This window comes from Pogoniulus pusillus, chromosome 4 (assembly GCF_015220805.1).
Source record: "Pogoniulus pusillus isolate bPogPus1 chromosome 4, bPogPus1.pri, whole genome shotgun sequence".
NCBI lineage: Eukaryota > Metazoa > Chordata > Aves > Piciformes > Lybiidae > Pogoniulus > Pogoniulus pusillus.
Window position 1 is genome coordinate 47,309,734 of NC_087267.1, and position 16,158 is coordinate 47,325,891.

The 16,158-nt window shown below is 56.7% G+C and overlaps 2 protein-coding genes across 2 annotated transcripts in view; both read right to left on the bottom strand.

The window, feature by feature from the left end:
* The window catches only part of AHCYL2 (adenosylhomocysteinase like 2), an 85,299-nt gene extending 81,806 nt beyond the window's left edge, over positions 1 to 3,493 (bottom strand). Inside the window, exon 1 of the mRNA XM_064142782.1 lies at positions 3,017 to 3,493. Coding sequence (XP_063998852.1) covers positions 3,017 to 3,442 — 426 coding nt within the window. The 5' untranslated portion in view covers positions 3,443 to 3,493. The remainder of the gene's footprint in view (positions 1 to 3,016) is intronic.
* Positions 3,494 to 7,514: 4,021 nt separating this feature from the next.
* Positions 7,515 to 15,958, bottom strand: SMO (smoothened, frizzled class receptor). The gene is made up of 12 exons (XM_064141557.1): positions 15,663 to 15,958; positions 14,017 to 14,245; positions 13,003 to 13,212; positions 12,749 to 12,921; positions 12,334 to 12,553; positions 11,948 to 12,071; positions 11,772 to 11,864; positions 11,466 to 11,574; positions 11,147 to 11,332; positions 10,696 to 10,844; positions 9,896 to 10,030; positions 7,515 to 9,315 (listed from the first exon to the last, which is right to left on the bottom strand). Exons 1-12 carry the CDS (start codon positions 15,956 to 15,958, stop codon positions 8,774 to 8,776), a joined length of 2,466 nt encoding a protein of 821 aa, XP_063997627.1. The 3' UTR covers positions 7,515 to 8,773.
* Between the last annotated feature and the right edge of the window lie 200 nt (positions 15,959 to 16,158).

The window sequence follows — 16,158 nt, forward strand, 5'->3', positions numbered from 1 at the left end:
GACTTAGAGTTTGTAACTCCAGTAAAGACACCAGTCACGTCCTGGGAACATGTGCTGGAGTCACTGGAAAGCAACAGCACAAGGAGAGAAGAAGAAAGAACAGCCTGTCCTCCCAGATCTCCTCCATCACTGCATCTCGCTGCCTTTAGCAACCAGATTGTCATCTCATCAGAACTAGTGCAGAGAGCCAGCTGGAGAGCCCTGGGGTTTCACCGGCAGCAAGCTTCTCCCCAAAGCCTGGCATCCTTCCCTCCTTTTCCCTGCAGGGAGAAGGATTCAGATGCCTTCAAGCTGTTCGAGATAATGACCCCATCACCCACCATCCATTAGCCCCTTCTCTCCTAGACTTAGTGATGCAAATGTGTTGTCTGACACCGAGCTCCTCTGTCAGACAGAGCTGGGCTTTGGGAGGGGAGTGCGAGGAGAAACCTCCTTATCGTGGAATCAGAGTGGTTGGGTTGGAAGAGACCTTAAAGTTCACCTAGTCCAACCCCCCTGCAGTCAGCAGGAGCATCTGCAGCTAAAGCAGGTTCCTCACAGTCCCAAACAACCTGGCCTGGATTGGTTCCATGAATGGTGAACTTGGCACCTCTTGAGGCAGCCTGTGACAGGGTCTCACCATCCTCACAGTCTCTCCCTTTTGTAGTTTCAAATCATCATCCCTTGCCCTGTCACAACAGGCCCTGCTCAAAAGTCTGTCCCCAGATTTCTTCACAGCCCCTTTAAGTCCTGAAAAGCCACCAAAAGGTCTCCCTGGAGTCTTCTCCAGGCTGAACAGCCTCAACTCTCTCAGCCTGTCCTTACAGGGGAGGTGTTTCAGCCCTCTGATCATCTTTGTGGCCCTTCCCTGGAGCCACTCCTTCTAGTGTTGCAGGCCCCATAGCTGGACGCAGTACTCCAGGTGAGGTCTCACCTGGAGTGCTGTGTCCAGTTCTGGGCCCCTCAATTCAAGAGAGATGTTGAGGTGCTGGAAGGGGTCTAGAGAAGGGCAACAAAGCTGGTGAGAGGCCTGGAACACAAACCCTATGAGGAGAGGCTGAGGGAGCTGGGGGTGTGCAGCCTGGAGAAGAGAAGGCTCAGGGCAGAGCTCATTGCTGCCTGCAGCTGCCTGCAGGGAGGCTGTAGCCAGCTGGGGCTGGGTTCTTCTCCCAGGCAAGCAGCAACAGAAGAAGGGGACACAGTCTCAAGTTGTGCCAGGGGAGGTCTAGTCTGGATGTGAGGAGGAAGTTGTTGTCAGAGAGAGTGACTGGCATTAGAATGGGCTGCCCAGGGAGGTGGTGGAGTCCCCATCCCTGGAGGTGTCCAAGACAAGACTGGATGAGGCACTTAGTGTCATAGCAGAACAGAGTGGTAGAATCACTTCTCCTGACCTGCTGGCCATGCTGCTTTTGATGCAGCCCAGGCTGCCATTTGCCTTCTGAGCTGCAAGTCCCCCTTGTCGGCTCACGTTCAGCTTCTCATCCACCAAGTCCTTTCCTACAGGGTTGCTCTCAATTTCATCATCTCCCAGCCTGGACTGATATCAAGGATTGCGCCAACCCAGGTGCAGGACTTTGCATTTTGGCTTCTTGTATTTCATAAGGTTCTCCTCAGCCTACTTCTCTATTCTGTCCTTGTCCCTCTGGATGAATCCCATCCTTCAGCATTATCAATCACACTACCCAGCCTGGTACCACCAGCAAACTTGCTGAGAGTGCACTCAACCTTGCTGTGAGCATCACTGATAAAGACACTGAACAGCACTGGCCCCAGTATGGACCCTTAAAGGCCAACACTTGTCCCAGGACAGTCTATACCCACATCTGTGGGCTCCTATATACACACAACCAGATGGACAACTCTGGCAGATGGAGACCTTGTGTCTAAGTACAGCAGAGGTTGCAAACACAACACAGAACCACCTACAGGTTCTCCTCCATGTCCATGTCTACTTCAGAGCTATATCTGCTCCAACAGTCTACACATCTAGAGGTCGTGTGGCAGTGCCAGGGAGCAGACACAGGCAGCACAGGAAAGGCTCCAGAGGACAGTGTCTACACACCACGGCCACAAGCACACACCCAACGCATGTTCTTTGGTGAGCATCCATCCAGCACAGCTGGCACAGAGCAAGACAGGGGCACCTGAGGATGCAGCACCTCACACAGACCCACCCAGTACCCATACTGGCTACACCTGGCATGCAAATGGGACTGGTATCAATGCCTATGCTCTTATCTGGTATGCAGTCCTATCTCCAAGGGCGCAGATAACCTTGGGGACATGGACCTGATGTGAACCTCCACATGCCCAAGTGCTCACGTACCTGGCACTCAGAGTACCTGCAATCATCCACAGGCAGCTGGGCGTGCAGACACCCCTGGGTGGACCTACACCCTTTGGTGCAGGTGGATACAAGCACTTAACTAAGTACATATCCTATGAGGCCACAACTCCAGGCATATATACAACTGACAAGGATGCACAGGACAGGACCACACTGGTCACAAACACCCATGGGCAAGTCCACAGACAGCGTCTGCACCTCATGCCTGGCCCTCGGGGTGCAGGGAGGGGATGGGACATCACGACTGCAGGGAAGTGTGTCCTCAAAACACAGCCGTGGCCACAGGAGCAGCTCCAGGGCCACAGGAGATGCCCCCACGGCCACACCAACACTCCACCCACACACAGCAGGGACCCCCACACCATCACAGTCCCTGCCCACGTCCACAAGCACCGGGATTGGAGCCCACTTCCTACTGGGGTCTCGGTGTGTCCCGGTGGGGTTGCAGGGTCACCAAGCACGTCTTGTAGGACTTTGTGCATGTCCGGGAGGTCTGGGCTGGGGGGGGAAGGTTTGTGTCCCTCACAGATGCGCCGGTGGAGGTGTGCATGTGTGTCCCGGGCACGTCCCGGTGGGCTGCGGGGTCCCACTCAGCGGGACGGATGTCACGAAGCCCCGCTGTGAGTGCGGTGCCTCCACGCCCTCATGCAGGTGCTCTCCCCCCGTCCCCCTCCTCCTTCTCCCCGTTACCTTCTTGACGGTGCGCGGCGCCTCGGTGACGGTGCCATCGGGGCTGACGAGCGCCTCGGCCGCGGAGCCGCCGCCGTTGTCGCCGCTGTCTCGGTGCCGGTGCTGGGGGTGGTGCGGGTCGCTCCGTTTCATGGCCGAAGCCTGCGGCACCTTAGCAGCGCCAAGCGGCAAACCAGTGGCGGATAACCCGGGGCAGCCACTCAACGCAGGCCCCTCGCCGCCGCCGCCGCCACTACCACAGGCAGAGGAGGACGCCGCCGCCGGGGCCGCCTCACGTTCGGCGGCCGGCAGCGAGCACTGAGCGGTTGCCACGGCGTGCCCGGGAGGGTGAGCGGTCACCGGCTCACACGGCGGCCCAGCTGCTTTATCCATGGGACCGCTTAGCTCCTTCAGCTCCACGGCGGGGGCTGCCACCTGCACCGACATCTCCGCCACGACCGCTGCCGCCGCCGCCGCCTCCGGCTCCTTCAGGGCCCGCCCGCCCCCGCCCCGCCGCGGGGCACGCTGGGACCTGCAGTCCTCTCGCCGCTGCGCCGCCCAGAACTACAGCTCCCAGCAGGCACCGCGCCGCAGCCGCAGCGACCCGCCCGGCGCCGTGCCGCGGGGCTTGCTGGGAAATGTAGTCCGGGGGTGCGGGCGGGACCTTGGCCCCTCTGCGGGGAGCGGCGCGGGATGGCGCCCAGGCCGCCTCTGCAGACCCTGACAGCGCTGCGAGAGACGGAACCACGGGACGGGTTGGGCTGGAAGCGACCCTCCAGGTCATCTGGCTCCAACCCCCGTGCCACGGGCAGGGACACCTCCTACCAGAGCAGGTTGCTCAAGGGCTCCTCCAGCCCCGTCTGAAGCACTTAGTGGGGTGAGGCAGCTACAGCTTGTCCGGGCAGCCTGTTCCAGTGTCTGACCACCCTTACAGCCAACCTAAATCCACTCTGCTCTGGTTTCAAACCATTGCCTGTCACCCCAGGCCCCTATAAAGTCCCTCTCCAGCTCTTCTGCAGCCCCTTTGCTGTACTGAGAGGCTGCCAAAAGGTCATAGAATCATGGTCATAGAATCAAGCAGGTTGGAAGAGACCTCCAGGCTCATCCAGTCCAACCTAGCATCCAGCCCTGGCCAATCAACCAGACCATGGCACCGAGTGCTTCATCCAGGCTTTTCTTGAAGGTCTCCCTGAAGCCTTTTTTTCTGCAGGCTGAACAAACTCTTTCGTCCTGCCCTTGCAGAGGCTCACAGAGGCTGCAGCCCTCTGATCAAACGAGGAGCCGAGATGTCAGGGTAAAGAAAGCATGATGTCTGTCAGCCCAGGAACTGGCTGTGCTCTCAGCAAGGCAAGGAGGACCAGACTCACATCACGCCTATGTTTAGGTTGGGCATTGAGCAGTGTGCCCAAGTGGCCAAGAAGGGCACCAGCAGCCTGGCTTGGATCAGTGAGAGTGGGGCCTGCAGGACCAGGACAGGGATTGGGCACTGCTGAGGCCACACCTTCAGGGCTGGCTTCAGTTTTGGGCCCCTGACTTCAGGAAGGACATTGAGGTGCTAGAGTAGGTCCAGAAAGGGCAAGTAAAGCTGGTGAAGGCTCTAGAGAAGGAGAAGAGTCATTCTTGAGCTACCTGAGAGGTGTCCCTGCCTATGGCAAGGGGTTGGAACTGTATGATCCTTGAGGTGCCTTCCAAGCTAAACCATTCTGTGATTCTATAAGGGAGAACTTGTGAGGAGTGGCTGAGGAACCTGAGGTTGCTTGTCCTGCAGAAAAGGAGGCTGAGGGGAGACCTGGCTCTCTACACCTCTCTGAAAGGAGGCTGGAGCCAGGTAGGGGTTGGTCTCCTCTCCTAAGGAAGAAGTGATAAAACAAGAAGAAATGGCCTCAAGTTGCTCCATTTTCATGCTAACTTTGACATTTTAACCTGCAAGTCTGCAGCCTCTTGAGGTTCACAGGATCAGAGGATCACAGGATGTTAGGGGTTGGAAGGGACTCAAGGAGATCATCCAGTCCAACCTCCCCTGCCAGAGCAGGACAAGACTAGTCTAGATCTGCTCAAACTAAGAGTTTCAAGCCATCACCCCTTGCCCTGTCACCACAGAATCACAGAATCAGTCAGGATTGGAAGGGACCACAAGGGTCATCTAGTTCAAAATCCCCCTGCCATGGGCAGGGACACCCTACCCTACCCTAGATCAGGCTGGCCAGAGCCTCATCCAGCCTGGCCTTAAACACCTCCAGTCTGTCCCCAGCTTTCTTCTCGACCCCTCAAAATACTGAAAGGCCACCAGAAGGTCCCCTCAGTTCCTTCAAACTCCTTAAAACCTTCCCCAACAAAGGAGTTGGATGGCAAAGGGTTCAGGGGACACAGCTGTGGGGAGCAGGAGCATCCCAAACTCCAGCATGAGGGTGCTGAGGATGGAGGAGACCCTGTCCTAGCTTTGTCCCTGCCCTGGAGGTGGTGGCATATTCTCCTTCTTCCTCAGTCCCAAGGCCTGCTGCGGGCAACCATGTTAAGAGGTTTCTTGGCTGTGGTTTTGGTAAGGGAAACCACAGGGTGGTGGCTGCACTCCTTATCATCCCCTGGAGCCAAAACAGTGGGTGAAGCAAAGCAAAGGCACCTCCCTGCCTTCCCAATCTTAATTGTTGTTTTTAATTATCACTCCCAAGCAACTATTATTACACTTTCCTTGCAGAACTTTACCCCAGCAGCATACGACACTGAGAGCACTCACAGTGCTGGGAGCCAGCAGACACTTCCAGAGCTCCCAGCCCACTGCCAGGGCAGGATGCTGCAGAAGTAACAAACTGGGCTGAATTTAGCCCATTCTGGGATTTCCATCCCTTTTAATTAGGATATTTTAATCTTCAACCTGGTTCAATGGTGGATTTTGGTAGTTCCTTCCCATTTCTCTCTGCTAGAGCAGAGCTGGTTTCACCTCCTGTGCTCCTTGTGAGGAAAAAAATGGTGTTTTTCATGACAAATGTGGGGTTTTTTCCCCCCCAAACCTCACTTTTTTGTCCACTTTTTGCCAGATCAAGGGAGTTTTACTGCCTGAGGGTATGTGGTGGGGTCAGGATGACTCCTGTCATTTCCAAAATTAAGTATTTTAGCTTTTTTGTTCTCTAAACTCACTTCATATAGGAGTAGCATCTCCAATTTTCTTCTTTGTTTTGTTTTCTTTAAATAAAAGCAGCTCACAAAAAAGAAATTTAGAGAAAGAAAGAGGAGGGGACAAAAAAAACCCAAAAAAATAGAGATGGAAAAAGACAAACATTTTCCTTCACCTCACTTTGGTCTCCTGCTGCCCACCCACTCCAGTGCAGAGCCTTTGGTGGGCTCAACCCACCCTGCTCACCCAAAATCCATCAGGAAAATGCAATTCCTTGGCAAATTCCACCCACATTTCAGAGGGATTTGAGTCTTTCCAAGCACTCAGATTAAGAAGGACACTCCAAAAGCAGTGTTTGACCCAAAACCACCATCTGCACACCTTAGAGAATAGAACAGAACTGAGCAGGATGGAAGAGAGCTCCAAGCTCAGCCAGGCCAACCTAGCACCCAGCCCTGTCCAGTCAACCAGCCCATGGCACTCAGTGCCCCAGCCAGATTTGGCTGCAACACCTCCAGCCACAGAGACTCCACCACCTCCCTGGGCAGCCCATTCCAATGCCAATCACTCTCTATGACAACAACTTCCTAACAACATCCAGCCTGAACCTCCCCTGCCACAACTTGAGACTGTGTCCCATTTTTCTGCTGCTGCTTGCATGGCAGCAGAGCCCAACCCCACCTGGCTACAGCCAGGGAGCTGTAGACAGCAATGAGGTCTGCCCTGAGCCTCCTCTGCTGCAGGCTGCACACCCCCAGCTCCCTCAGCCTCTCCTCATAGGGCTCTGCTCCAGGCCCCTCACAGCTTTGGCGCCCTCCTGTGGACAGCTTCCAGCACCTCAATATCTCTCTGCAGTGGAGGAGCCCAGAACTGGACACAGCACTCCAGGGGTGGCCTGAGCAATGCTGAGCACAGGGGCACAAGAACCTCCCTCGTCCTACTGGCCACATGTTCCTGATCCAGGCCAGGATGCCACTGGCTCTCCTGTCCACCTGGGCACAATGCTGCCTCATTTTCAGCTACTCTCTACCAGCATCCCCAGGTCCTTTTCTGCCTGGCTGCTCTCAGCCACTCTGTGCCCAAACATGTTCCACTATGTCAACCAGCAACACCCCCGAACTGGGACCACCTCAACTGCTGGTGTGGGGATCTTTAATCCCATGGTGCCATCTGCTGGCAAAGAACTCCCCCCTAAAATTTGCTGCCAAAGCCCCCAGAGACCTCACCAGCTCCTTCCACAGGTGAAATGGCTGGGACAGGGTAGGCTAACACTAGTTTTAAGGTGATTTAAAGCAATCTAAGCAATTTAAAGAAGATTTTAAAGGTGTTTAAAGGACGTGTGAAAATATTTGGAGCCTTTCAGACCAAGCTTTGTTCTTGGGATGTCCCCAAAAAATCCAGGGCATATTCTGGCAATGAAAATTTGGCAAATTTAATACTGATACAGGGGTTTTCCTTTATACAGAAAAAAAAACCAAACCCAAAACAAAACCAAGAAACCCACCCATGGAGGTCACTGGGATAAAGAAAACAACCAGGAGACTGCCAGGATGGAACACAGACGTGTGTGGGGATAACAGAGAGGGACACCAGCAGGGGCTGAAGGTCTCCCACCTCAAAGTGTACTCTAAACTGGTTTGTTTGTTGGTTTTTTTTTTCCTTAAAAAGCAACAAGCAGCATTGCTCAGAAGGGCTGGAGCACTCAGAAAGCAAAGGCAACCCCATAGAGGGGCTTAAATTGTGGGGTTGTATCTCATTGTGGCTTCGGGAGCACCCTACCATCACTCCACCAGACCCATCTTCTGTATCTGGGGGTTGCCATCCCACCAACTCTCCAGTTTGGGTCTAGTAAGGCTCCTCATTAGGAGCTGCCATCCCATCAACCCTTCAGTTTGGGTCTGCTTCAGCATTTCCCCAAGGACTGCCATCCCACCAACCCTCCAGTGTGGGTCTGGTTCAGCTCCTCCCCAAGGACCACCATGCCACCGACTCTCCAGTTCAGGTCCAGTTCAGTTCTTGGAAGTGCCTGAAGGCACTTTGGGACCACTGAAGGAATAGGGGAGCACATCCCCCCCCCCCTCAAAGTAAAAAAGGAAGAATCATAGAATCATTAAGGTTGGAAAAGACCTCTAAGATCATCAAGTCCAACCTTTTCCCCAACACCTCCATGACCACATAACTGGGGTGACCTCAGGCACGCTTCTGCTGCCCCATGAAGTGCTGGGGGGGAGGGTTCAGCCTGGCCACTACGTCTCAAGGTGTCACAAAAAAAAAGACTCAAAAAAATGAAAATAAGGGAAAAAAATACAACTATTGGCACAAGTGTTTGGAAGCTCTACGGACCTTCTAGCCCTGGGTGAGGGCAACCAGCTCCTGTCCTTGTCCACCTCCCTTATCCTTAAATCCCTGCAGGACCTGGGCGAGGTTTGTTCCACCAGCACCTTGTTTCTCTTCTCACAGCGCTGCCGGGAGGCCACTCCAAAGCTCTTCTTGCCCGGCAAGAAACACCATCCTCTGAGGAGAGACTGCTTGGAGACATCAGATGTTGGGGCCCTTCACAGTGGGACAAGGTGGCTTTGGTGTCCCCTCGCAGTGCTGCCCACGCTGGATGAGGCACTGGGGCTCATCTCGCCTGTCCCGAACACCTCACAGTGTCCCATCGAGGCTTAGAAGTCTGAATCGGCATCCAGCAGCTCAGTGTCCATCAGGTTGGTCCGAGAGTGGATGGGGGCCAAGCCAGCTCGTCGGGCCTGAGTCCTGGACCCACCACCACCACCATAGGGCAGGGGGCCATGGTTGGGGGGCCAGAGCAGCCCCCCGTTGCACTGCTGGGGCCTGTTGCTGGGGCCAGGGCTCTCCTCCTCAGGGGAGCCATTCTCAGGGCAGAAGGGGTTGCTGACGAGGTGGAAGACGTTGGCTCTGCGGTGGCCACCCCATGGTCCTCCAGAGAAGGCGGCTTCAGGTGGGAGTCCTGGGATGGCATCAGGGGCAAAGGCAACCAGGCAGGGCTGGGGAGGCAACCGGGGCAGGCGAGGGACAGCACTTGGGGCTGGTGCTGCTGCAGAACGCCCCAGGCAGCGCTCGGGATCTGGGCACACCTCCTCCTTCTTCTTCTTCCTCCGCTTCTTCTTGCGGCCGCTGTGCTTCTGCAGCTCAGGAGAGACATCAGCCTCCACCACCCAGAGGTTGGTCCTCTCCTCTGGTGGCACTGTGGGACATGGGGTGTGTGAGAGAGTGGACACATCCTGCCCTGTGTCCCTCCCACCAGCCTCAGTCATAGAATCACAGAATCAGTCAGGGTTGGAAGGGACCACAAGGATCAGCCAGTTCCAGCACCCTGCACCCTACCCTAGATCAGGCTGGCCTAAAACACCTCCAGGGACAGGGCCTCAACCACCTCCCTGTGCCACCCACTCGAGAGTCTCACCACTCTCATGGTGAAGAACTTCCTCCTCACCTCCAGTCTGAACCTACCCATCTCCAGCTTTGCTCCATTCCCCCCAGGCCTGGCACTCCCTGAGAGCCTGAAAAGTCCCTCCCCAGCTTTTTTGTAGGCCTCTTTCAGATACTGAAAGGCCATAATGAGGTCACCTGGGAGCCTCCTCTTCTCCAGACTGAACAGCCCCAACTCTTTCAGTCTGTCCTCATAGGAGAGGTGCTCCAGCCCTCTGAGCATCCCATTGGCCCTTCTCTGGACACGCTCCAGCTCTGCCTCCCCGTGCATGCTCAACACCCTTCATCTCATCTTCTCCCATCAGAAGTGCCCCAGATGGTTCCTAAGCACTTGCCAGGGGTTGCCACAGGTGTCACAGAGATGTCCTGGGGCAGAATAGCTCCTCTTCTGGCCACCATCTTGGTGACATGCTGGGCCCACGCTGAGGAGACATCAGCTGATGGCTCATTGATGTCAAATGCTAAACCAGCTGCAAAGACAGGAGAGGAGACACAGGTCAGCTCAAGAACTGGATGGACGGTACCAGCACAGCGATTGTCCCCCTGGACTTGGCACAGGTAAGGTCACACCTCTAATCCTTGGGTTAGTTTTAGGCCCCTCACTCCAGGAGAGATATTGAGGGGCTGCAGCAAGTCCAGAGAAGGACAGTGAAGCTGCTAAAGGGTTTGGACAACAAGGAGAAGGGTCTGAAGAACTTCTGAGGAGCAGCTGAGGGACCTGGTGGAGCTCAGCCTTGAGGAAAGGAGGCTGAGGAGAGACCTTCTGGCTCTCTACAAGTCTCTGAAAGAAGGTTGGAGCCAGGTGGGGATTGGTCTCTTTTCCAAAGAAACAAGAGGCAGCACAAGAAGAAATGGCTTCAAGTTGCCACGGGGGAGGCTCAAATTGGACATGAGGAACAATTTCTGCCCCTTGAGAGTTGTCAAGGCCTGGCCCAGGCTTTCCAGGGCAGTGGTGGAGTCTCCACCACTGAAGGGGTTTCAAAGCTGTGTAGATGTGATGCTGAGGGACATGTTTCAGTGGCAGCCTGGCAGTGCTGGGTTAAGGGTTGGACTTGATATTTGAGGTCTCTTCCAACCAAAACGATGTGGTGACTGTGAGGACCCCCAAGACAAGCCAAGTCCCAAAGGTACATACCCACAGGGCCATCATGTGACACAGTGTGCATGCTGAAGGACAGCTCCTGGCCCGGGTCACGCAGCAGCTCCTTGCGCTTGGAGAAGGCCTTCGCAATCATCTTGCTCTTCTTGATCCTCTTGGGCTGGTCATCGCTCTGCCCCGTCAGCCTAGGGACACAGTGGGTCAGAGCAGGGACATGTGGTGGCCCAGGCACTGGGGACACACAACCTCAGGCATCACAGCAGGGGGCTGTGATCCCCATCTCCCACCAGGGGCCTTGGATGGAGATGTCTCACAAACAGTACATGAGGCACCTGCAAAGTGGAAGAGGCCACCTCCTTGTCTGCTGTGAGGCCACAACTCATTAAACTGATGGACAAGAGCTCAGTGACTACATCCAACATCTCAGGACATTGGATGGGGCAAGGAAGGGCCACACGGAGCTCAAGTGACATTCTCAAGGTCCCACCTGCACCAGGTGCGCTTCCAAATGAGCAGGGTAGCCTTGGTCCAGACCCAGGTGCTCATGGAGACTCCAGTGCCAAACATAGCAAAGAGGTTGATCTTCTCCACCAGCAAGCTCGGGCGGTTCTTGATCTCACAGTCTGGGATGGGCTTGTTGGTCTGTGTGGCAATGGTCACGTTGGCCTCACACCTGTGGGGACAGACATAGGATGGTGGCTGTGAAGAGGGAGACACCCAACACCACCCACCAGCTGGGGACATGGGGGGTCCTCCACTCTGGAATGTGCTGGGAGGTTCTGGGCTGCCAGCAGCGTCCCACTCACAGGACGTATTCCCGGAAGCTGCGCTCCCACTCCGCCTGGTTGAAGAAGTCGTAGAAGTGGCAGCCAAATGTGATGAAGACAAAGCCAAAGGCCAAGAAGCCAAAGATGCCTGGAGGAGAAGTGGGACATCCCTGGTTCAGACAGACCTCAGTGACACCAGGAGACAGATGTGCCGCCAAAGCCATCGCACCATGGCTACAGCTTTGTCCCCTGCTGCAGCCACACCCAAGAAAGTGGCATGGAGTTGTCCAGGTCCAGGAGACAGAATGTCCCCAGTCCCACCCAGATTTGGGCCTGGATGCTCACCCAGGCGCAGCATGGTCTCATTAATCTTGCTGGCTGCCTTCTCACTCAGCAGCCCGGGGTGGTTGCTCTTGATGGAGAAGAGAGTCATGACCCCTGTGGTGGAAGGATGAGGTGGTCAGGGTGGCAGGGACACCTACAGTGACCCTGTTCCCACGCTGAGGTGAGTCCACACCTACCCCGGATAAGGAAATAGCCACCAACGATGAGGACAAGGCCAATGGGTGCCAGGACGAAGCCAGCCCGGTAGCGGTAGTTCTTGTAGCCCACAAAGCAGATGCCACTGACAGAGTCACCATCAACCTGCCAAAGACAGGGACACGGTGCTGGACAGTTGGCTGCGGCTACCCCTCACCACACACATTCATTAATAGAATGGTTTGGGCTGAAAGGGACCTTAAAGATCATCCAGTTCCAACCCCCCTGCCATGGGCAGGGACACCTCCCACTAGACCAGGTTGCCCAAGGCCTCCTCCAACCTGGCCTTGAAGGCCTGGAGGAAGAAGGTATCCACAACATCACCATGGGAGGGAACCACAAGGACTCAAGGTGCTGGTCCTGTTACCTGTGCCACAGCCAGGATGGCCACGGTGAGGACAAAGGGGATGGACCAGGTGATGAGGTGGAAATAGGAGGTCTTGCCCAGGAGTGGCTGGTAGGTGGTGCCCAGAGCCTTGAAGGAGGTGTGCCAGGCATAGGTCAGCATGACAAACCAGATGACACCAGACATCAGCGAGTAGTAGACGATGACAAAGATGATGACGCAGGAGAGCGTCTCGTTGGAGCTACAAGAGGAGGCGAGACAGGAACATCACCAACCTCCGTGAGAGGACAAAGGGATGAAGAAGGTCTCTCCTGCCCCAAGAGCAGAGCATCCTCCACGCACCCAAGAGGCCAAGAAACCCCAAGAGCCTTCTCAGGCCTTGGGGCTGCCTCTGGACACGTGGCCGTGGTGGGATGGGGATGAAGGTGACACGTACGTGGGTTCTCCCAGCCGCATGGTGCCGTCAGCTCGGCAGACGATCTCGTTGCGGGCACCGTCCATGAACTGCGCCAACCAGCCGATGCTGCCCACGAAGAAGCAGGCGTTGACGTAGAAGAGGATGACAGCAGGGTAGCGGTTGGAGTTCCTCCAGTCAGCAACGAACGTGGCCTGGCAGAGGGGGAGCAAAGGGACAGCTTAGCACCTGGTCCCCTTGTGCAGACACCTCATCGTGTCCCTGGCCTGTCTCACCAGGGTGAAGAAGGTGCAGAAGATGGTGACGGAGCTGAAGGCAGCGATGTAGACGTGCATCTCGCGGTGCTCCTTCTCGGTGAAGAGTGGGTTCTGGCACTGGATGCCACAACCCTCCACGTCCTCGTACCAGCTCTTGGGGTTGTCCGTCCTCACCAGCGGTGCCTCACACTGCCCCGAGTTGTTGAACTTGATGTTCTGCACCTCATTCTGCCCGAGGAGAAGAGAGGCTGTGAGGAGGAGGAAGCACCTCCATGGTGAAGGAGTGGATATGGGTCCCATGCAAAGGGCTGGAGATGTTTCCCTGCTTCTGTTGCCACATGGGAATTTCATAGTGATAGAACAGGTTGGGTTAGAAAGGACCTTCAAGGGCCATCTAGTCCAATCTCTCTGTAATCAGCAACACCTAGAGAAAGTCACTCAGAGCCTCAACCAACCTGACCTGGAATAGTTGCAGGGATGGGGTTTCTACCACCTCTCTGAGTAATCTGGGACAGGGTCTCACCACCCTCATCACAAAGAACATCTTCCATACATCCCATCTAACTCTCCCCCTTTTAGTTTCAGACCATCACCCCTTGTCCAGCCACAAGATGCCCTGATCAAAAGTGCCTCTCCGTCTTTCTTTTCACACTCTTTAAGTACTGAAAGGCCACCAGAAGGTCTCCCTGGAGCCTTCTCTTCTCCAGGCTGAACATCCCCAACTCTTTCAGCCTAGCCTCACAACAGAAGGCTTCCAGCCCTTCCATCATTGCTGTGTCATCCTCTGGCCCTGCTCCAATAGGGCCACGTCTGTCCTGTGCAGGGGACTCCAGAGCTGGCCCCAGCACTGCAGGTGGGGTCTCAGCAGAGCACAGCAGAGGGGCAGAATCCCCTCCCTGCACCTGCTGCCCACACTGCTGGGGATCAGCCCAAGACAGGTTGGTTCTGGGGCTGAGAGAACACTGGTGGCTCAGCTCCAGCTTTTCACCCACTGAGTCCTGCAGGATGCCCTCCCCATGTCCCCCCTCGTACCGGGCATCCCTCAGGGAAGCGGTCAGGTGTGCACTTGAGGAAGTCAGGCCAACCACGCTCGCGCTCCACAATGGTGCAGGGTGCACGGGTGGCCTGGCAGAGGGTCTGGCTGGGCAGCTCCACCTGGCCATCCTCACACTTGGGCATGTAGACAGCACAGAGCAGGGGCTGGATGACATCCCAGCAGCGTGGGGCATTGCGCAGGCCTGTGGGGACAGTGGCATCAACCCTGTGTCCCCCACTCCATGTTAGACTGTCCCTACCACCCCACATCACCCCATGTACCCAGCCCGTGTCATCCTCTCCCTGCCAACCCATGTCACCCTGTGTCCCCCACCCCATGTCGCCCTATCCCTACCACAGCACTATGTCCTCGTGCCCCCATGGCAGCTGTGTATGGGGTTGGGATGGGGCAGAACTCACCCTGCACTGCCCCACCCATCAGCCTGGCACACGAGGCAGCTGGATCCTTCTGCAAAGCCTCTGGAGTGCCATGCTTGTCCCCTGTACTTCGCTATACTGCTGCTCTCCATCCTGTACACCCATCTCATCCCTCACTATACTGCTCCCCTCCATCCTGTACACCCATTCCATCCCTCACCATACTGCTCCACTCCATCCTGTACACCCATCTCATCCCTCACTATACTGCTCCCCTCCATCCTGCATACCCATCCCGTCCCTCACTATACTGCTCCACTCCATCCTGTACACCCATCCCGTCCCTCACCATACTGCTCCACTCCATCCTGTACACCCATCCCGTCCCTCACCATACTGCTCCCCTCCATCCTGCATACCCATCTCGTCCCTCACCATACTGCTCCACTCCATCCTGCATACCCATCTCGTCCCTCACCATACTGCTCCCCTCCATCCTGCATACCCATCCTGTCCCTCACTATACTGCTCCACTCCATCCTGTACACCCATCCCGTCCCTCACTATACTGCTCCACTCCATCCTGTACACCCATCCTGTCCCTCACCATACTGCTCCACTCCATCCTGCATACCCATCTCGTCCCTCACCATACTGCTCCCCTCCATCCTGCATACCCATCCTGTCCCTCACCATACTGCTCCACTCCATCCTGCATACCCATCCTGTCCCTCACTATACTGCTCCACTCCATCCTGTACACCCATCCCGTCCCTCACTATACTGCTCCACTCCATCCTTCATACCCATCCTGTCCCTCACCATACTGCTCCACTCCATCCTGCATAGCCATCTCGTCCCTCACCATACTGCTCCACTCCATCCGGTACCCATCCCATCCCTCATTGTACTGCTCCCCTCCATCCCGTACCCATCCCATCCCTCATTGTACTGCTCCTCTCCATCCCGTACTCATCCCGTCCCTCACTATACTGCTCCCCTCCATCCCGTACCCATCCCGTTCCTCACTAAACTACTCTCTCCCATCCTGTCCCCATCCTGTCCCTTACTATACTGCACCCTTCTACACCCTACCACTCTGTGTCCGTCTATAGCGCTCCTCAGGCCCAGTGCCCACCACCACCCCCCCTCCAGTGCCCTTTCCAGGCCTTTCCCAGCCGCCTGCCTGTGCCCGTCCCGTCCCCCACACCTCCCCGTCTCGCCTATCCCCTCCATCCCGCACTGGGCCGGAGCACCCCCCCCACCCCTCATCCCCGTCCATACCGGACCAGAGCAGGAGCTTTCCATGAGCCTCCTCCTGCGACTCGGAGTCGGCTGCCAACACCGTGGAGGTAGCGGCGTAAGGAAGCGCCGAACCCAGGCAGGCACCGTACCGGAGCCGTTCGCAAGTGGCGGGGCGGCGGCAGCGCTCGGGAACGGCCGACGCGTTGAGGAACGGCAGGGCGGCGGCGGGACAGCAACAGCGGCGGCCGCCCAGCCCCAAAGCCAGCGCCAGCCCCAGCCCCAGCGCCCACCGCCACCCGCCGCCCTGAGCCGCCATCCCGGGCCCACACCGGCGCTAAGCGGGCGGCCCGGCCCCGGCCCCCGCCATGCCCCGACGCCCTTTGTTGAGCTCGCCGGGAGCGGAGCGGGGCCGCTCCTCCTCCTCCTCCTCCTCCTCCCTCCTCAGCGCGGCCCGGCCCGGCCCGCCGCGGCCCCGCGCCCCCCGCCGAGGCGGGCTGAGGAGAGGCGGCGCGGCGG